The sequence below is a fragment of the Parasteatoda tepidariorum genome, chromosome 4, assembly GCF_982258835.1.
Source record: "Parasteatoda tepidariorum strain Cologne lab strain chromosome 4, Ptep-v5.0, whole genome shotgun sequence".
NCBI classification, from domain to species: Eukaryota; Metazoa; Arthropoda; class Arachnida; order Araneae; family Theridiidae; genus Parasteatoda; species Parasteatoda tepidariorum.
In genome coordinates this window covers 80352118-80375667 of record NC_141758.1, presented here as the reverse complement: position 1 = coordinate 80375667, position 23550 = coordinate 80352118, and the positions used below count along the sequence as shown (strand labels likewise).

The window sequence follows — 23550 nt, the reverse complement described above, 5'->3', positions numbered from 1 at the left end:
GGGGGTAGTGAATTGGAGATTGATCGTTCTTTGGTTCTGGTCAAAATTACGATCTGTGAATGAATAAATGGGGCCGCCTTATGAACGGGTTGTGACGTGCGTGTAGCTTGACCATAGATTGCCCCACTGTAAAACAAGAAACGCTCCCTCTGCCTTAAATACTCTTGATTTCACCAAACAGGCTTTCTGGATTGGAAAGTGGCATTAAAAACAACAGCACTATTTTAGACCACATCTTTCAGAGAGCGGCTATTGCTATATTTTGAAGGTTAAGAAATCGAATCCAAAGAAAAATAAAGTATATCGTTATTTAGACAAAGTATGATTCTTAGACAGATTTCTTACATAAAAATGCTGTAACCACAGATTCATTAGCATGTATAAGGTTCGTTCATCGAATGCTAATGAGTGTTAGCTAATGAAATGAGGTTTAATGCATAGAAATAAAATTTATTGGGTATTTTTTTGCTTGTTGCGTATATTTATCTTACTTTTCTCTGGTATTTAAAAGCAAAGAAAATATGAAACATATATTAAAAAATTCTTTTTTCCAATTATACTTACTAAATTTTTTCCACAATGCCCACCTGTTTTAACATCCGTTAATTCAGGCAATACCTACTAAATAAAGAAGTGTATTTTCCTTCGTTGTTCGTTTTTCATTCCAACGTAATTAAAAATAGAATGAATGGTTAAATATAACAGGGTCGAAATATTCAGAAAAATTTTAAAAAATAATAAGTTATTGTTATCATAATTTTCAAAGAAAGTCAACGAATGACTCATTTTTCAATGTAATAAAAATATATTTTTTCTTTTTAAATTTTGTATAAGTGATAAAGAAGTGACTTATAAAAAAAATATATGAATAAATATAAACTTAGAAAGCAGCCCAAAATCAAACAAAAAAATAATTTTTGTATGACATTTACACATTTAGGTACACATTTTAGTTTGTTGAAATTCGATCATTAGATCAAACTATATTACAAACATATTATTTAAACAAACATACTATATAGTTTATTTTTTTTATCTCTTGCGCTATATGTATGCACGCTGACCGAAGTATTAGAGCACGTTGGACATTCCTGTTATCGCACATTTTATTCATTCTTTTATTCGATTTCATGATACTGGTTAAATTTGAGCATGATTCATCTTACTATGTTATCGACGTTTCAACAAATTTACTGCTCGGTAGAATGTTCAAAAATTTTAATCGATGATGCTATATTATGCCGAAACTAAAAGAGACAATGCGTGCAACAAAATAATGTCTTTTAAAATACTTTTTTAATGAATATTTTTAAATAACATACAACTCACTAATAATGATAAAAAATCTTAGTTAAAAGATATAAATTAACTTAAAATATGAATAAACGAAAAGAAAAGCAAATTATATATTTTTTAATTTAAACTTACGATAAAATAGACTATGAAAATGTTTGAACACTTATGTTAATCACTTTGTAAAATAAACCTAGAGCCTAAACAATTTTACTTGAACGCTTATAAATTTTAAAGCACTGATTTTCTAGTTTCAAATTAACATTGCACTAAATGTTATTTATCGATATTATAGTGTATAATATTCGAATCGTCGTTTTAGGTAACCTTCTAATTAGAGAATACCATAACTAACATCAATTTTTATTTGTTAAGGTACGCAGAAAAAAAAATTCTAGAAAATTATCGTACTGTATGATAATGGCATACCTAGTAAAAAATAAAATCTTTATTCTATAACATAATTATTTATAAACATAAAATCTACTACATTTAAACCATTTAATTAGTATTTTTTCCATTCATATGCTAACGGTTTACCGAAAATACCACTTTTCAAAATTATAATTCTTATTTCCACACACTGAGTAAAAAAATACAAATTGAAAAATAAATGTAACTGAATAAATGGTTTTTATTCCAGGCTCTAAAGTAACATGACACCATATTTATCCACTTTTATCACATGTTATAAAACCATATTTTATTGTTAATATTACCAAAATCAATACCTAGGCGCTTCTGTAAAAATTTCCGAGTTTTTAGTGTCCTCATAGGGCCAGAAACACGATAAAGTTTGCCATATTCTGGAAGTTTTAACCAGATCATACTTTTCTTTCTCAATGTACAGTGGAAATTACTTTTATAATTAGTTTGTAATATTTTATTCATAAATTGTATGGGAGCTTTTCCCAGTTTAAAAATTTTTCATTTAGCAAATTATGAAGTATAAAATGTATAATGCAAATCATGTGATTTTGTAACTTCAATGCGTAGAAGATTAATTCTTAACTGTTGAAAAAAATTTTTTTTTCACTTTGAATTTTACTTTAAGAATTTTTAACGACATTTTCGTTTGTATGAGAATTCTATTTGTTACATATTTATTTATTCATTTGTTAGAATTTTTAGGTCCTTTAGTTTTTATGAGAATTTTATTTATCACGTATTCATTCATTTTATAAGAATAATTCCTTTTTGTTTTTATACGAATTTTATTTGTTACATATTCATTCATTTGTTCATTTAATTTGTTAAAACAAAAAAATCATCAGATAACAGTTTTCTTTAATGAGAAGAATGAATTTTTGTTAGAAATTTTAAGAACTTCTTTGTTATTCTGTCACTTTTATTTGTTACGTATTCATTAATTTATTAGAATTTTAATGACTTTTTTGTTTTTAGAAGAATTTCATTTGTTACATATTCATTCATTTGTTCATTTGATTCGTTGAAACCAAAAAAAATAATAAAATAACAGTTTTAAATCATATGAATGTATTTGTTGGAATTTTTAACGACTTTTTTGTTTTTTTGAGAATTTCATTTGTTACTTATTCATTCATTTTTTAGAATTTTTAACGGCTTTTTTGTGTTTATGAGAATTTTATTTGTTACATTTTCATTCCTTTGTCCTTTTCATTTGTTAAAACTTAAAAAAATAATAAAAATGACACTTTTATTTAACCATAAGAATGTGTTTGACCCTGTATTTGCATCTTTACTACATTCTCAACCAACATTATAAATGTTGAGCAGCAGTAACTTAAAACACTCTCAGAATATTTGCTATTATTACAGACTATTTTTGTACCCTTTTCAGAAGGCTGAAGAACTGAGCATAAGTCAGCACGCTGATGATACACTTCGTAGCTTTTGTCGATGGCAAAAATTTGTAAATCCAAAAGATGATACTCATCCAAACCATCATGATGTAGCTGTCTTACTCACCAGGTATGAATGCGGTAAGCACCATTTTATTAATTTATTACGTTTTTTTACTTATAAAACAGTATTTTTTGAAAATGAACAACGGAAAAAACTAGTTTAAAAAAAATAAAGGATAAAATTAGCTTTAGAAAAATGTAAAGTATAAAAATTAATTTCAAACATTAATAACAGTGCAGGATGATTCGGTCTAAGATTTATTGTCAGAACTATATATCGTCAAGTGCAACTGAGAGTGAAAGTTACGTATTTTAGTATATAGAAACTAAAACTCAAACTATATTTGAAAATACATTTGAAAAAAAAAAAAAAGAAAATTGAAGAAAAAATACACACATTTATGACGCCATGGCTTTGAGAATTTTTTTAAACTTGAATAATAAAAATGTGAAGCATAGAAAAAAAATCATGGAAACTATTTATTTTAAGTATTCAACTACTTTTTTTCATTAATTAGAAAGTTGTAAAAATATCTTATCTTAGCAGATAAAAATAATTGAACGTGTTTTAAAAATTATAACAATTTTTAAATTAAGTAATGAACTAATCTAAAAATTTACAGCAGTTTATGTGATAAGATTATGTGTTGTTTACTTTTTAATTTTAAAAATTATGAAATATGGACTCCTTTGTAATTTTTAATTTTTAAATATTTTTTTGTAAATCATTTATTTATCATTTACACGAATTCAAAAAGAAAAATGTTATTTTTATTACGTTGAAAAATTGAGTTATTCGTTGACTTCCTTTGAGGATAAGGATAACAATAATTTATTATTTTTTAAAATTTTTCTGAATGTTTCGGCCGTGTTTTATTTAGCAATTCATTCTATTTTTAATTGCGTTGGATTGAAAAACGAACAGCAAAAGAAAATACAATTGTTTATTTAGTAGGTATAATTGATAACAAAATTTATTTTTAATATATGTTTCAGATCTTCTTTGCTTCTAAATACTCGGGGAAATTAAGTAAAATATGCGCAAACAAAAAATGCCCATTTATTTCTATGCATTAAGCCCCATTTCATTACATTTTAAAACTCCATAAGAAGGTTGACATGCTTTTTTTTTAAATTAACGCATGTTGGAATATCAATAGAATACAGCCTGTTACGGAAATTTTTATTACTTGTACAGTAGGGAACCGATTATCCGGAACGATCGGGACCATCGCTATTACGGATAACTGATTTTTCCGGTTTTCTGAATCGCTACAGAAAGACGTTTTTTTTATTGTTAAACCCAACTAAAAAAAAGAAAAATATTTGGAAATAATCTTAAAAAGAAGAAAAAACGATGAAGTAATACACTAATGATTATTTCCAAAATGATGGTAAGGTAAACATCTTTCAAAAAAGAAAAATCCTAAAATTTTACGAGGAAAAAAAAATTTTTTTTTTTAAAAATGGCGGGGAAAATTTACCAAATTTCGTTCCGGTTTTTTGGTTTTCCGGTTTTCTGATTTCCGGATAACGGGTTCTGTACTGTACTTATTTTTTTTATTTGTGTTTAAAAAGCATATCAATTAAATAAGATATATTTTATTTGCCGCCAAGATGAAACAAATTATTTTAATTTTTTTGCCAATTGAGAGAGAAAGGACAGCGAGTAATTTAAAGGTTGAATCAAATTATAAATATTTATTTAATGACTATTTAAAAAACCAAACCTATATGCAATTAGTTTTTAGTGAAGGCCGTTAACCAGTGGCAGCAAGTCAAAACAAATTTGTGTTTCCTTAGAATATTGAGCACTTTTCTATAAACTAAAGTGATAATACGGAAATATTCTAAATACCTTGCTTTACCTTGTCTATCAAATAATCAGAATATGAAAAGAGCGGAAAATTATTTACGCTTTTCCTTTTACTTTTTTGACACTAGTGCTTACATATAGTGTCTAAACAAGGTTATGTATTCTTTGATCACTCTTGATTTAAATTCTTATAATTCACCGCTTATTGTCTAAAGATATATTTCAAGCTGAAAATTTTCCGAATAAAACTAATAGCAATATTTCGTTGGCTCATCTTTGTAATTTAATTTTAAGTATTAAAATTTTTATGCTATAAGTAGAGGAATAAAAATGAGTAAGCCAATAAATTTAATTATCTTAAATTAACCCGTGATATTTGAAGTACTATTTAAAATATCACATATTATTTGAAGCAAAATCTAGAATGTGGTCTTATAAATAAGATCACTGTTAAAACTTTGCTTAATGATATTATTTGCTTATTTTACTAACAGAAGTATTAAATAACGTTACACATATGGAAAGGCCAAAAAACACTTAAGTGTAGTCAAAACTATCGAAGTATGGCAAAATTTACCATGTTTCTGAAATGGAAGGAAGGCAAAGAGCTCGGTGATTTTTGCCGAAACACTTTGGTTATAACTTTTAGTAAAATTAAGAACAAAATATTGTTTTATAATGTTTGATAACTTTTTGTATTTTTTTCATGATACCTTTTGAGCATGGCATATAAACCCTTAATGCAGGTAAATTTTCTTTTCAGTTTCACATTTTTTATAAAACCTGAATAATTTTTCATCTAATGATCGAATCTGCACGTTCTAGGACTCCATCTTAATGGATCGAGAAGGTGACCTTAAATATGCTAATTAATTTGAGCAGACGTTATTTTAATTTACAAAATTAGACACAAAAACGTAATTTCTCTTCTTTTTTTGACAGATTCAGATTTCTGGCTCTAAACATTGAGGGTTAGCCGCAATCTGGGAAATATGGTTCCAATAGCTTGGTCAGGACAGTGCTCCAAAATCTTAACCCCTTAATGTTAACTTTACTTTTCGCATTATGTCTCAAGAACTTTTTAACAAAATTCAAAAATTTTTGCAGACAATTGTAAAATTCGTTTACCCAAACATAATTCCATACGAAATATAACTTTTAGTATACATTTATTACTTTATACAATAATGGTTGAAAAAATTTTGTATTGTAAGACGCACAATTTTTGCATCAAATTATATTCCTTAAAACGATAAAAAAGAATTGTATAGGGTAAACCAACCAGTGAAGGAACACTACCCAGTGAAGGAACATTTCATATATATTCATTAAAAATAAGAATTTGAAAGTTTTTCTTTAGATTGATTGGTAACAATAGCTTACTGCCAAACAATAGGAAGTCATCTAGCAATATTTTGGATTACCTGGTCAAATAGATTTCTCTGAAAAAATTTTTAAATTTGTTATTATCTCTGCAACACCTTGTTTCGTTGAAAAAATTATAAGGTGAGTGTTTGTACTTATATGTTTGAAGTGGAATTAATTGCATGTAGTAGTCTTATTTTTCTCACTGTGAAAAAGAGAATTCAAAATATAGTTATTGAAGTTACGTTTTATTTTTTTTAAAGCACCATAGCATATTCAAGTACTGAGATAAGGGGGTGTTTATTCACTGGATCACCAAACGATGAAAAACCAGTGAAGGAACAAGTGTTCCTTTACTGGGTTTTTCTCCCAGTTAATGAAAATAAAAGAAATTTTTTAATTTTCTTGTACTTTTAGTCATATTATACATCAAAATTCTGTTTAAAAGACAAAAAACAACTTCCAACCAGTGAAGGAACAGGCATGTTCCTTCACTGGATCACCAAACGATGAAAAACCAGTGAAGGAACAAATGTTTCTTTACTGGGTTCATTTCTCAGTTAATGAAAATAAAAGAAATTTCGTAATTTTCTTGTACTTTTAGTCATATTATACATCAAAATTCTGTTTAAAAGACAAAAACCAGCTTCTAACCAGTGAAGAAACAGGCATATTCCTACACTGGGAATACTTCCAGTGAATGAACAGTAATGTGTGATATATGATTTTACATGACTCTAGGATAAGTAATTCTGCTATATAGAGGACAACCGAAATTTTGTTAAAAATTGTATGAATAATTCCTGAAATAATTTCAGTTCAAAATGTTAATTTAATAGCTTAATTTATGAAAAAATTATAATTTATATTTATTAACGGGGTGTGTAGTTACATCAAATGTTAGGCAACTTAATAAACTATGTTTACAAATCGAAAACTAATTAAATATAATCATAAAAATAGAACATTTTTTCGCTGGCTTTTGCACCAAGAACTCCTAATAAGCTATCATTATAGGATAGCAACGTGATTATATAATTTATAGAAACTACTTTACAATGTTAGAATTTAGAAGTAAGTTCCTCAACAAAAAACAAAGTTAAACAGAAACGATACTCAATTTCTTCAGAAGCTTGAGAGGGAAATCCCTCAAGATATGTTGTAAATTTTTAACACAGCATTGACGGAAGAGTCTAATATCGAAAATGTCCAAGAGCCTGTACTTTTTCCAATATGGAAGAAGCACGTATTAAAAGAAGACCACTTGCTAAAGTCAAACTTAGGAACTGAAGCTAGCATTGATAATGAATGCATATTAGATATCGAATTTGAAATGAGTCCTCATGCTGATTCTCTTAGTTGAAAAAAGAAATGATTCTGTAAGTAAAATCAGTACTTCTAAAGATCCTCTAGATATAAGTCAACAAGAGATGGATTTGCCTCAAACTTCAAGACACCTTTCCCCCGTCTATTTTCGAGAAAGGCATTCTAGAAATGTTGCTGAAAAATCAGAAGAAGTTTGGAAGAGCCATTTACATTGGCCAAATATTGATGATAAAAAGAAAGGTCAAATAAGAAGAAAAGCGAATAAATTACCTTTTGCACTAACTTCAGAGAAATGGCAAAAATTTCAAGAGGCTGAAAGATCTAAAAAAACATTAAAACAAGAGAACATGGAAAAGAAAAAGAAAGAAAAAATACTTAAAAAAGAAAAAAAGCTTCAAGAAATAAGAGGAAAAAGAGTAAACAAAAAGGTGATAAAATAATAATGATAATAAACAGCATCGGATGACACAATGATTTAGATTTGACTGTCAAATTATAAGAAAGAACGATTTTTTAAAATTTATTTTGTATTTAACATCACTTTAATTTCTAGTTCATGATTACAGAAAAAAGTTAGCATTTTACAAGTACTTGTATCTCATAATTTCACAAATAGTCTTGTTTTTAGTCGGACCTCTATTTAAGAAAATCACTTAATACCAATAATAAGCTCGTTATATGGAAAATTCGTTAAATAGAAAATCACCTCTTAAAATACTTAAACAACACAAAACAGGTTTTAAATTCTTAAACACTAGACATAATTAAAATAGCAATTGATACACTTTTATATTGTAAACTAGTATCTACTATTTATCATATAAATCTCAACCATAAAAGAAATCTGCAATGGAAAGCAAGAATAGAGCAAAACATTATCCAGTGTTACACTATCATGCTATATACATTTTCAACTAAAAAAAGTCTAAATTTATGTATAAAAATATAGTTGCATTTATTATAAAAGTAATTTTAAACATACATTACCACTTGCGTTAAGTTAAATTGCTACGGATGAAATCCGTTAATTTGAAGTGAGTTTTTCGTTTGAAGTGCAAACAAAAAGGGAAAGGGAATTTACTGCTTTCTCTAAGATAATTTTTAGACAAAACAGTAATACATTTCATAAAGCAGTGGCTTCGAAAATTAATTTAATGTCATTTCCCCCATAAATTGCTTTAACAAGTTTAAAATGTTAAGAAATATTTTGGAAAATAGGGAAATTGGATCTCAATGAAAAGTTCGTTAAATAGAAAATTCACTTCGCTATATGGAAGTTATTTTACAAAAAAATTTCCAAAATGCTCTTGGTTCCTCGAAAAAATTCGTAAAATAGGGAAATTCGTAGAATAGAAGTTTGTTAAATAGATGTCCGACTGTATTTGTATGGCTAAAAAATTCATAAAGAGCATTAAAAAATAACCAAAATTAAGTGTTCCTTCACTGGGCAATTTTGTGTTCCTTCACTGGTAAGAGCTGTTCCTTCACTGGGTCTTCTTACTACTTGTTATTTGAACCTCCAAAACTTTAAAACAATATTATGTAAGTTCTCTGCAATTTTTTTGCATAATTTGCAATTAGTAACAAATATGTTGACTCTGTCATTTAACTGAAATTACGAATTTTGAAATTAATATGATTTTTTAAAAGGCAAGCGAAGCTTAAGTGTTCCTTCACTGGTTAGTTTACCCTACCTTATAATTCAAAACTTTCCGACCAATATTAAATAAAATAATAAAAAATAATAAATATATTTTAAAATTTATCTTTTTTCATGGATGTATCTTTGAATATGCAAATTTTTAGATTGTGTGCAAAAATTTTTCAATTCGGTTATAAAGTTCTCGAAATATAGCGAAATACTCAAAAAGTAGAATTAACATTAAGAAATCAAAAATTTGGAGAGCTCTTCTGATCAATCTATTGAGGCCTTATTCCCATTTTCCGGAACCCCTTATATTTTTTTGGTCAGATATCCGAATACATCCAAAAAAGGTATGTTTATTCAGAGAAAGTGCGCATTTGTATCTGATTTCGTAACTTAAAATACCGTCTACACAAATTAATTAGCATATTTAGGGTCACACCCACGAGCCTTTAATATTGGGTCCTAGAACGTGAAGATTTGATCATTAGATCACGAGTTATTAAGGGTGGTTAATTTTTTTTGGCCCACTGTACAGATTAAAATCCACAGATTCAAATTTTTATCTATTGAAGGTAGGGAATTGATCTATATTTTCTTCCACAGATAACACCATTTTTCTCTGTTTATAAACACTTTGTATGATATTAAGTGCTGGATGTTTATCATAGGTATAACATTTGTACGAAAGCAAATGAACCCTGCAGTACCTTAGGATTGGCAGAAGTGGCGGGAATGTGCCAGCCTCACAGAAGCTGTAATGTAAATGAGGATACTGGTCTTGCATTAGCATACACAGTTGCTCATGAAATGGGCCACAAGTAAGAAGAGTTTTTTTTTTTTTTTTTGCATCATTTGTTCATGATTTTATTCACTCTAATCCTAGAGCATGTAAAGAGATGATACGTTTTTCATCAATGCGCATTAAAATGGCAGCACTTTGGTCATAACGTTTTTAGCGCCACACTGCGGCAAAAACCTTCAGTAGTTAGATTGAGGAGTTTATCCTTTTCTTTTCTTTTTAATTGGATACCTTCAAGTGACATCATCGTAGATAAATTGTGGCGTTTGTCGATTCAGAAGCCAATCAGGTTTCCCACACGCATGACGTCGCTATCAGATATCCAGTTGAATCTGATTTAAATCACACTAGGAGGCTCCGCCCCCTGCTCGCTAACGCTCGCCAACCCCCGAGAATTGCTACGCAATCCTATGTGGTTCACGCCGTGAACCATGGCTCGCTGCGCTCGCTCGCCAATGAACACAATGTTCTAGCACAAAGACATAATATATTATCATCAAAGACATAGTATTTTATCATCAAAGACATAGTATTGTACTTATGTAGATGAATTCTACCAATGTTCTTATTGGCTTTTAAAAAAGTATATTAGCTATTTAGATTGTACATGGTGAAAAAATCAAAACATTAGCTAAATGAGAAACATATTAGCGAAATAAATTATCAAATATTGCAGTTACTCACATAAATTCAACTAAATGTGTATAATAAATTAGTTAATGCTAGAAATTCTGAAAATTTTAGAAAAAAATTTTATTATTTAAAAATATAAACTTTAAACCCTAACTTTTCCCGGTGAGATAATAACTCTCAAAAAGTCTTTCATTTTCAATAACACAAAAATTTGTTTTATCGCCAAATGAAATATTTTTTGGTGATCAGCATTATTGAAATCAATTTCTATATTCATTAACATTTGTGATAAAGTACATAACATTTTAGAACAAAATAAGGATGTTTTACATACAATAAATTAAAATGCATGGCTGTTAGCATTACCCGAAAAATACTAAACTGATTTTCTCAAAAGTCTGACCTTGTGACTTATTTATAGTCATGGAGAAGGCCAGACTAATTAATTCCTAATTGAGTTTAAATTAAATATTATCATGTTTTCAGGGCATGAATCTGATTTGAACAACCTGATAATGCTCACTCTGGTTATTGTTTCCGTTTTTAAAAGAGCTATGTGTTGAGCCACCTCATGTGACATTTGCCATGTGACATTTTTAGCAGCAATCATTGGACGATTTTCTAACGTTGCCATTCGGGGAGTTGTAATGAGGCTTTTTTTTGGTGCCGTGTAAGAGAAATATATATATAGATGGTTAGGCATAATCACTTCACTTCTAATGGTGTTGAATGTTTGAATTTCTTTGTAGTCTTTTATTTATTTGTTTTATTTTAATTTTATGAAATGCTTAGATGTTAATTCTTCAACGATGCCGTGTGTTAATGAAAAACTTAACTTGTAGTTTACTTTGTGAAAGTACATTTTATAAAGTAAATTACGATTTATTTTAAATATTTTAATTTCTCTCCATTTTTCATTTACTTGAATTCATTTCCATGTTTAATTGACTTGCACCATTACTCATTTTAAAGTAAAAAGTTCATTAAATAAAAAAGCACCATTAACGTAGATTTTTTTTAATTGTCTCTGATTATAGAAGAATATATCATATAACAGAATGAAATAAACAAGAATAAATAAAAATAGGACAAAAACACAATTTTCATAAACTGCTGTTTGTAGAAAATGCAACACCATGAAGGAATCATCAGAATCAAATGAAATTCGCAGCAAATGTCAATTATAGGATATTATGCAAATTAATAAAGTTTCAGAGCCATCGCGCGTGCGTGGCGCGCGCAGCGCCCTCTGAATTGATGCTGAAAGCGTATAAATAAAGTGCTGTAGCGGGACGTTGAAAATAGTCTATGATTATTTGTTAGTGGCAAACGTTTAGTGAGACCTGAGTATGCCTCCACGACGGAAGAATAAGAAATTCAAGCAACTTACGGAGTTTGAACGAGGGAGGATAATCGGCCTTCGAGAAGGAGGATTTTCCTATCGCGCAATAGCAGCTCGTATGCAGCGGAACAGTTCCACAGTGATGCGAGTTTGGAAGCAGTGGACCGACGAGCACCGAACAACTCGAAAAACAGGCACTGGACGACAGAAGGTGACGTCAGAGCGCGATGATCGACACCTGCTCCGCATGGCGGTGAATGATCGCACAGCTTCCTCCAGGCAGCTGGCAGCACATTGGTCTACTGCTACAGGTGTACAATTGTCGGCTTCGTCAATTCGTCGTCGTCTGCTGCGCCGTGGATTGCGTGCAAGGGTGCCATTATACAGGATTCCCCTCACGGCGGATCATCGACGGCTGCGTCGGCAGTGGGCTCTTGAGCACAGAGACTGGCGAGCTGATTGGCACCAAGTTGTCTTTTCAGATGAATCACGCTTCAATTTGTGGACCCATGATGGCCGTGTTCGTGTTAGACGTTATGCCGGTCAACGCTGCCTTCCTGAGTGTATTATTGAACGACATAGTGGTCGAACACCCGGAGTTATGGTCTGGGGTGCGATTTCGTATCATGGACGATCCAATTTGATACGAATTGAGGGTAATCTCAATAGCAACAGATACGTCCGTGAAGTGCTACAGCCCGAAGTCGTTCCTTTCCTTCAAGGCATCCCTGGAGCTATCTTTCAGCAGGATAATGCACGCCCACATGTTGCGCGGACTGTTAGAGACTTCTGTTCAGCACAACGCATGCAACTTCTTCCTTGGCCTGCTTATTCGCCGGATATGTCGCCTATTGAGCACGTGTGGGATATGGTTGGTCGGCGTCTCACTCGTGATCCGCGTCCTGCAGTTTCCAAAGACGAACTTTGGTTGCGCATACAAGCGATATGGAATTCTCTTCCTCAAGCAGATATTCAACATCTGTTTGACTCCATGCCACGTCGTATAGCAGCACTTATTGCAGCGCGTGGTGGCTGCACCAAATACTGATTTCGGACGCTTAATTTGTTTCTTTTGTTTTGAAAATTTCATCATTTATTTGTATCAGTACAAGTCGTTTCTGCATTAAATTTCATTTGATTCTGATGATTCTTTCATGGTGTTGCATTTTCTACAAACAGCAGTTTATAATCAAGCCGAAATCGAAGTTTAAAGATTCGAAACTAATTTGGAAACTTTTTTTCTTCTTCACATAAATGAACAATAGGACAAAATTTCGTAACGTTAATAGTATAAATTCAAGCAATTCTATCTCTATTCAAGATTTTTTATTGGAATAAAGCAAAAAACGGAAGAATCTAAGATTAGAACTAATCACACTCAGGAAAGTACATGTCCTTCCTTCATGTGAAAAATATAATTACCATTATTGAATATAATAATTCAGAAATAAACAAAAATATGGCAGGAATACTAAAAAATATCCGTAGAATGTTAACCATATAAATCTACGGAATCAACTAAAGTTTCTTTTTAGTATTGCTAGAGGGCATTGCGGCCCGTACGGTCAGAAGAAACTTTAAGAAAAGCGTCGTTATGACGTCAAAGGGGCTCGTCCTTAAGTTATACATTTTATGAATTTAATATTATATTTTCAACAAAACATTAGGAGCATAAAATTTCACTTTTTATGACACGCGAGAAAAGTGAAGAAGTTTTTAAGCTATTGTTTGGCCGATAGCTTGCGGGTGTATAAAATCAAACGTGGACTGTAAACTATTTATTTTGCGGGTGCGCTGGTAGCGCTGCGGAGCGTGTATGCTCTTTTGTTGTTTCACATCAACTGGCTCTTGGCTGATAACAATGACGCCAAGAAGCCAACGGGCGTAGCAACATACCGGCTTCAACATACCGGGCCACCTTGAAACATAGTTTCAAAATTTGCACATAAATTGACAAAAACAAAATTAAACTATAGACATCTAATAAAAAGATAATTATAAAAACTAATGCAACATACATGAAATTAAAATATATATAATTATAAACAGATGTATAGATTCCTTGGTATAAACCGGATAACTATAACACAAAACAAAAGAAAAGTAAAAGTCTAAAATAAAATAAAGAAAGTTAATCAGTCAATAGGTAAAACTGACAGTTTGTGAATGGGTCTTTTATAAGTTCCAGTCTCAGTTTTGACACTGACCACTCTTACTTTAGCATCAGCACTAGGAAAAACGTCTTGTATACGCCCTAATTTCCACTTCAAAGGTGGAATATTGTCCTCTTTAATGAGAACTAAATCGTTAATTTTCAAATTAGGCTGTTCTCGCAACCATTTGGGGCGCTGCTGTAAGCTGGAAATATACTCGTTAACCCATCTTTTCCAAAAATTCTGGAAAAGTTTTTGAGTCAACTGCCAACGTTTTAATGGGGATATGTTTTCGCTTAGAAGGTTCTCTTCTGGTATAGAGGAAAGAGCGGTTCCCACAAGGAAATGTCCTGGGGTAAGTGCTGAAAGCTCAGCGGGATCGTCCGATACTGGACACAAAGGACGAGAGTTCAAGCAGGATTCAATTTGTGCAGTAAGAGTTAAAAACTCTTCAAGGGTCAATTTATGATCACCTATTGTTCTTTTCAAATGCGATTTTGCGGATTTCACAGCAGCTTCCCAAATTCCTCCAAAGTGAGGTGCTGAAGGTGGGTTAAAGTGCCATTTAATTTGCTCATCGGCAAAATACTGATGGATGGATTCTTCTTTTTGAAGAGATTTAACTACTCGATTAATTTCCTTATTTGCAGCAACAAAATTTGAACCACAGTCTGAAAATAATTCATTTGGTTTTCCTCTTCGCGCAACAAATCTTTTTAGAGCTGCAATAAATGATTCAGCGGTTAAATTTCCAACAACTTCGATGTGCACCGCCTTTGTCGCGAAACACACAAATATACAAATGTACATTTTAACTGATCTAACTCCACGTCCAGATCGCGGTTTCACAAAAAATTGACCTGCATAATCCAGACCAGTCTTGGAAAATACTCTAGAAGGCGTTACTCTTGAAGGTGGTAATTGAGCCATTATCTGTGTCGCGGTTTTTTCTTTTAATCGAAAGCATTTTATGCATTTCCAGATTTGCTTTTTTATAACTGATCTAGCATTTACTATCCAAATTCTTTGCGAATAACTGATAATAGTAAAAGTGCTCCAGCATGCAAGAAGGATTCATGATAATGAATTATAACTAGATTAGTTAAGTGATGTTTTTTCGGTAGGAGAATAGGATGTTTTCTTTCATTCGATAATTGTGTATTTTCTAACCTACCGCCAACACGGATAAGGCCCTCTTCATCCAAAAACGGATTCAAGGAGAGGATCTTACTACTCGAAGAAATTGGTTTGCTATTTTTTAGCTGGTGATATTCGTTTGGAAATTCTTGTTTTTGTACTATTTTGACCAAAACGTTTCTAGCTAGTTTTATCTCATTACTAGTCAAATAACCATTTATGCGATTGTTCGGAGATTTACAGTTCATTATGAAGCGGAGACACCAAGCTATAATTCTTTTTAACTTAACGTATGCTGAAACATTGTAAATGATCGGAAAGTCAATAGGAGTTGTTTCAATCAAGCACGATGTCTTTTTGCGTTCTTCTTTGAGAGCGTCTGTTGAGAGAGGGATTTCCTCCAAATGCGATATTTCACCACTTTTCATCCAAGACGGACCCGACCACCACAAGTCTGATGAGGAAAGTTCTTGAGGATCCAAGCCACGGGAAATGAGATCTGCGGGATTGTTATGAGTGGAAATATGTCTCCTCTGGTAGTTCTCAGTCAAGGTTTGGATCTTGGAGACTCGGTTTCCAACAAAGGTTTTAAGCTGGTGGGCTGGCGTTTTAATCCATGCAAGTGCGATGGTTGAGTCTGTATGCAAAATGACTTCGTCAATGTCCATTTTAAGAGAATTATAATCCTTTCTTACAAGTTGAGAAAGAAGTAAGCAAGCTGATAGTTCTAAACGTGGTATAGAAATGACTTTTATGGGTGCAACACGAGATTTGCTCGCAATAAGACGGCAAGTGCTAGATTCAGCTAGGCCTGGGCAGTACATGTAAACCACAGCTCCATACGCTAATTCCGAGGCATCAGCGTAACCCATTAAAACAGTTTTCGTGAAAAAGTCAGTTAAAATGTATCTATTAATGCGAATAGTTTCTATATGTTGCATAGAAGATGCAAAATTAAGCCACTGACCTGCGATTTGTGGTGGAAGGGGATCGTCCCACGACAGTTTATGTACCCACAATTTTTGGAGAAACATCTTTGCTTTCGTGATGACAGGTTGCAAAAGGCCTAATGGGTCATACAGTCTTGCTATAAAACTCAGCACTTCACGCTTAGTGAATTTGGTGGTCATTTCTGGGATGGATACTTTAAACGTAAATTGATCTTCAATTGAATTCCACCTTACACCCAAAGTTTTGACACTCGCATCAACTTCTGATGCAAAATCATGCTCTGCTGGGTCACCTACAGGTAAACTGTTCCTTAACTCCCTTGAATTAGAGTTCCACTTATGAAGAGACATTCCACAAGTTGATAGAATATCGTTCAGCTGTTGTTGCACTTTCTGAGCACCTTCTAAACTTTGAGCACCTGAAACGATATCGTCCATATAAATATCTTCCAAAAGAACTAATGATGCCAGTGGAAATCGTAATTCATCTTTAGCCAACTGCTTGAGAGTTCTGATTGCGAGAAATGGAGCGCAAGCAGTTCCGTAAGTGACTGTCTTGAGTCTGAATGTTACAGGTTTTGCGTACTCTGAATCTTTCCAAACAATTCTTAGAAGATCAAGCTGCGATGGATCTATTTTGATTTGTCGAAACATCTTTTGGATGTCTGCCGTGAAAGCATATTTATGTTTACGAAATCGAGTCATGATTTCGAAAATGTCCTCGACCACGTCCCCCTTCAAAATGACATCATTCAAGCTCACACCCGTTGAGGTACTTGATGAAGCGTTGAACACAACACGTAACTTAGTGGTTGCCTTCTCTGGACGATAAACACCGTGATGTGGGAGGTAATAGGTAATTTGATTACCGGAATTGCTTTCATTATCATCATATTTTTCCATATGATTCATGTCTAAGTACTCCTGCATAAATGATTTGTATAAATCTTGCATTTCTTGATTTCTGGATAATCTTTTCCATAGTTGATTCAGACGTCGCACGGCTAAGTCTTGGGACACTCCTAAACGCTCAACGTCCTTAACTGGCATCTCTACGATGAATCGTCCATGCTCATCTCTGCGATAAGTATTCTGAAAATGTGATTCACAATACTTTTCTTCTTCACTCTGAATTTTCATTTTATAGTCTATATCCTCTATTCTCCAGAATTTTTCTAAGCAGTCTTCGACTTCTGTTTGAGTGGCTATGAAACCGCAGTGAATTTCTGGAGTGCGGGTATTTATTGCTCCAGTTGCAATGTATCCAAAAACAGTATTGCGAAACACCAAACCACTGTTTGCAACGCGGATATCTCCAGCCTTGATAATTTCGAAAAATACCTCCGCGCCTAAAAGCATATCTATTCTTCCAGTTACCGCGAAATTAGGATCTGCTAATTGTTGCGGAATTTCTAACTTATCTACTTTGAAGGATGTAACAGGAAGAAAATCGGTAATTTTGGATACCACTAAAAAATCAAGAGTTTTCAAAAAAGAACTATTACCATTACAAATTGTAGCTTGTATTTTTGATCTTATTGTAGTTTCGTTTCCGCCCAAACTCGAAACCCGATAATTTATTTTTTCTTGAGGTACATCTAATTTATTAGCGAAATTAGCTGTACAAATATTCGACATGCTGCCTGAATCTAATATCGCCCTACATTGAATATAAGATCCATTTAAAGGATTTAAAACCCAAATTAAAACAGTCGGAAGAAGCCCTGTTTTATTTTTCGAATTAATGCAAGATAAAGAAGCAGAAACAATTTCATTATTTTGTTGATGAATATTAAATACCGCTGCTTCGGGATTGAGGTCATGACCGTGAGAAGAAGAAGCCAAAACCGCAGAGTTGTTTATAGTTTCGCGTTCTTTATGGAGTAGTGTATTATGCTTTGAGTGGCATATGAAGCATAAATGTTTCGATTTGCAATTCAATAACTTGTGTTGACTGCTTAGACAATTTAAACACAATTTATGTTTTGATACCAGCTCACTTCTCTGATGACTATTCAATTTCAAAAAAGAATCGCACTTAAAGATAGGATGATTCATTTTACACAAAATGCATGATTGAGTTACACTTTTATTAATTAGAAATGTTTTCGTTTTTGGATTTCTCTCTTGACTTAACTTAAATCTTAAAGGAGTGGTTTTGCTAACATTTTCTAATATTTGAGCTCGTTTTTCCAAAAATGAAAATAAATCATCTAATTTAGGAACATCGTTTGAGCTAATATTTAATTCATACTGCCTTCGAGTTTCCCTATCCAATTTTTGAAGTACTATATTTAAAACAAAAATATCAGAAAGATCATTGCGATTATACTCCAAAATTTTTAATGCTCTTATATTTTTCTTTACACAATCAATTAAATTACGTAAGTCTTTAGCCGACTCATGCGTTAATTTTTCAATATCTAATATTGATTTAACGTGAGATTCTACTATTAACCTTTTGTTTTCGTATCTTTCTTCTAAAGCTGTATATAATGAAGTGAATGTATCATCTAATGTAATAAGATTTTTAGCTTCTCCGATTAAAGCTGAATTTAAATAGTGTAGTTTTTGTGCATTTGTCAACTGATTATTGGATGTAATAACATTATTGAATTGCAATTTGAAAGTACTCCATTCTTCACATTTACCCGAAAATTTCGGAAGCGGAATTTCTGGTAATTTTATGCTAACACTATTGTTTATAAAACTTGCGGGAGTTAATTTCACTTGATTAACTGATTCTAAATACGTTAAGCAATTTTTAATTTTGCACTTAGCACTAATGATTTTTTCGCTGTATTCTTCGCTAGCGCTAATTTCAGTTTCGAATTCTGCTGGAACCGAAATTAAATTTTCAATTTCAGAATTTAATGATGTCAAAATACTCTCCTTTTGACTTAATTGCTCAAATATTTCATTTAGTTCTGTTATTTCTTTAGTGTCACTTTGTATTATAGTATCTGCTTTTGTTATTAGTTTTGTAGCGCTAGTTCTGATTGTAGCGCGTTTCTTTCTACATTTCTCGATGTTATCCATTATTTATTAAATGAAATTATGCGGTAAATAAATGATGAAAATTTGCCTACCTTTCACTAATTCTATGGCTGGAGATATGCTGCGTTATTTCTGATGCGATGCGTGGTCAGTCCAATAATGAATGCGGGTTTTTTATTGTAAATTTGCGATATACTGGATCTTTATTCTCCTGATCGTTCGGACCAGTGTTTGGCCGATAGCTTGCGGGTGTATAAAATCAAACGTGGACTGTAAACTATTTATTTTGCGGGTGCGCTGGTAGCGCTGCGGAGCGTGTATGCTCTTTTGTTGTTTCACATCAACTGGCTCTTGGCTGATAACAATGACGCCAAGAAGCCAACGGGCGTAGCAACATACCGGCTTCAACAGCTATTGTTTACGACGTATTTGATTGAAGGTGAATCACTATTCACACTATTACTAATCGTTCGCTAAAACCGAAAATAAAACACAATGATTTAGAAGTATATTTTTAAATTGAAATTTTAATTTTTTGACTAATTATTTTAAATTTGAAACTTTACTAATTTTATTTTTCTTAAATTTAAGTTAAAAAAATACATAAATTGTTTTTCATTTATTTCGATTTTTAATTTTTCCTTATTTTATTATCACAAGATATATCTTTAAATTGTGTTTATTTTCTTCTAAGCTTTGGAATGGCACATGATGGACCTCATAATGGTTGCCAGGCTCCCTTTGGAGAAAGACAGCATGTTATGTCCCCCCATCTAAATTCTGATACGAGCCCACTTATTTGGTCTAACTGCAGCAGAAGTGAAATAACGAAGTTTTTGGAGTAAGTACGTTAATTTCGAGCAATATTATTTCATTTGATTCCAATTACTTGTTCAGAAACTTTTTTTTAAATTAAAAGGACATCATTATTTTTAATTAATTATAGTATTTATTCGTTAAATTTTAATTTTTTTTAACTTTTCTGAATAAAATATTTTTTTATATTTTTAAAAATATTTTCAGTGAGCAAAATTCTCTTATTAAGGATGCCAACGCGAAAAAAATCCTTAAAATTTATCTACATAATGTGTGACTGATTAAATATTCCTTTTACTTAGGACCAAGTTGCATTGATTTTGTTAACTTTTTTGGTAACACTCCGTGTCCTTAATAAAATAATAAGTGTGCTCATACGTTTTTGAAAGTTTTTATTTAAGGGCAATAAGTATGAATTAAAGCTACAAAACTGCTCTTATTGGTAGATCTTTACCCGTGTTAGTGCACCGTAAGGCTCGGTTTTCAAATGTTAGATTATAAATTTTTATTTTAGATTATAAATTTTTATTTGCATAACGTCTTATTTTAACGAATTTTTGATTGACATACTGATGATTTTAAAACTTTCAACTGCAATCGACAAAATTTTTAATCGAATAAAACGGAAAGTAGTTACACTTGTAATCTATCCTTATCACACCGCAAATAATCAAAATGAATTATATCATTACTAAATTTTCTTAACTTAGAATTCATAATGACGTAATATATTTTCATGCTTTTTTGTATTTTCTTCATTTGAAATCTGATTTGTTGCACCTGATACACTACCTGACAAAAAGTATTCAAATATCTAGTGGTGCAGACTTGTGGTGTTTTGAGGCTTATAATAATATGATGGTTCTTCTTCTGAATCGATTGCAGGCTGCACACGTCTGGAGAGACTTTCCGTTAGTTTTTAATTGGTCACCATGAGAATTGTCTTCCAGGCGCACATCGTAGTTGAAGTGAGTGCTCACAGTAAAGTGACTCCTCATTCTTAGATCGAAATCGTCCCAAAGGTTTTCTTTGGGCATTAGATCGGGGCTCTGAGAATTCGAGTTCAGAAACATCCATTTCATCAAACTATGGCTGTTCAAATCTCGATATGTACAAGGAGAAGTTATCCTGCCGGAAGAAAGTTGGGCTTTATCCGAAATATTGCCAAATAGATGGAAAAACAGTAATGTCCTGAAGGTTCACGTATACAGAGTTCATGTTTCCATCCATAGAAGTTAAAGAACACAGGCCAAGCTATTAAAAAATTCTCACATTATGATGTTTTAAGTGGATATCTAGACATTTTGTCTCGACAGTGTATGTAGGTACTAAGGACCTCATTTTGACCAAAATAAGTATTAAAGAGATTGATATCGGGATGATGGTACATACAAAAAACGGATTCTTAAATTACCCTTTATGAATAACAATTAATTATTAAATTAATTAGTAAATTTTAATCATTAAATTAATAAATCTTATTCCTAGTCTAATAGCGATACCATAAGAATTTCTGAAATTGTCTATGATGATATAGAATCCATGTAACGCATGTTTACCTCAAATATAGCAACGTATTAAAAGATTAATTTTCTTTTCACATGTGCAGTAGAGATTGGGGAACTTGCTTAGATGATGAGCCATCTGATCATGAGTTTTATTTTCCCGAGCTTCCTCCTGGTGCAATGTATGACGCGAATCATCAATGTCGACTGCAATATGGGCCAGATGCAGAACATTGTGATGGAATTGAGGTACAAAACATGTTGTTGTATAAATTTTTTCATTTTTACTCTAAATAATATTATTATATATTATCAAACTAAATGATATTATTAGTTCGAATACGTCCCAAAGGTGTTTCTATGGGAACTGTTCTATGGAACTATTCTATTGAACTGTTCTATTCACACTAAATAATATTATTTATAGATTTTTAAGTTAAGTTTCTTTCAATCAGATACTTTCTTATATAGCTCATTATTATTATTTTATTTTAGTTTATTTAATTTTTTTTGTTTGAGAATTTTAACGGTTCTAGGATATTTTCACATCGCTGATTTCAAATCTATAATCGGTTTTTATCTACAAGCTATAGTTTTTTTTTTTCAATTAATATTTTTAGCCCATTTTTTGACCAAATGTACAAGTTCAAAGTTAGATATAGTCGTTATATATAAGTATAAGGAGTGATATATAGTATTTTTTTTTGTCGTATGCCTGTTTAGGCAGTCGGGATGCGATTGTTCCTGTTTTTCAGTGGCGCCATCTGTGTCCAGGAATTCAACTTCAGCCACGCCATTCACACAACCACAACCCGTTTATAGGGCGGGTCACATTCACACACAAAGGAGAAAGGACATGGAACACACAGAGAGAGAGAGAAAGGAACATCCATGCCTTGCCCGGGATTCGAACCCAGGACCTTACTGGTGCAAGGACAGTTCCCTGCCCCATACACAGGCCGGTCAGCTATAAATCCCTTAAAAGTCGTTTTTAAACTCATGCATCTCGACGAAAAATAGACAAAAGTGATTTTAAAAAATCCGCAGCTTTAGGAGCAAAATTAGTTTTAGATTTGAAATCCTCACACCAGAATTTGGCGATCTCAAGTATTTGTATTAATGCATCAAAAGATTTGTTCCCTAGAAATGGTTCTATTTCTCTAGAGGAGGAAGAAAAATTATATTTTTGCAAAATATCCATTTAAATTGAATTTCCACTTCATAAAATATCCTTTTAATACAAACTTGAAATATTATAATTATTTGTCCATGATTAAATGCATAAGATTTAAGTCACGAATTAATTAGTTGAGGTTGTTTTTAAGCTTATGTATATTGTGTTAATTTAATTGTTATTAATGAGTAAATCTAAAAAAAAATATTCTTGCGTGATTGTGTAGGATGCGAAATAAAACACTTCCACGCAGTAAGTGCAGACTTCAAATCAATTGTGCTTGAAATGAAAAATTAATCAACACAATAATTACCTATAAATCAAAATAGCCCACTTCATAAATTATTACTGAAAGAAACAAGGTCAAGAAATTGAGACATTCTTGATAAGGAAGTAAATCGATTTTTTTTTTTATGAAATCTTAAAAGTATTTGCTATTGTCTTATGAAATACAGTGTCAAATCATTTATATCTTTTAATAACTTGATGAACCATGTGGGTTAAAAATTTTTTAAATCTAAAAATAAGGTACTTTATAAGGTAAGTATATCCAAGTTATTAAAAAACAAAATTGTAGTAACGAATTCAATTAAATTAATATATCGTTTATCAAATAAATGGAATATCATATTCTTGACCGCATTTTTAACACCTACTTTTAAATGTCAGATATCAATGTTGGGTGTGATGTCTCAATTATGAATTGATTT

The 23550-nt window shown here is 31.7% G+C and overlaps 1 protein-coding gene across 1 annotated transcript in view; it reads left to right on the top strand.

The window, feature by feature from the left end:
- The window catches only part of LOC107453721 (A disintegrin and metalloproteinase with thrombospondin motifs 6), a 113659-nt gene that overhangs the window by 55791 nt on the left and 34318 nt on the right, over positions 1–23550 (top strand). Inside the window, exons 6-9 of the mRNA XM_087161456.1 lie at positions 3116–3246; positions 10003–10152; positions 20040–20186; positions 21771–21915. Of these exons, the coding sequence (XP_087017582.1) occupies positions 3116–3246; positions 10003–10152; positions 20040–20186; positions 21771–21915 (573 nt within the window). The remainder of the gene's footprint in view (positions 1–3115; positions 3247–10002; positions 10153–20039; positions 20187–21770; positions 21916–23550) is intronic.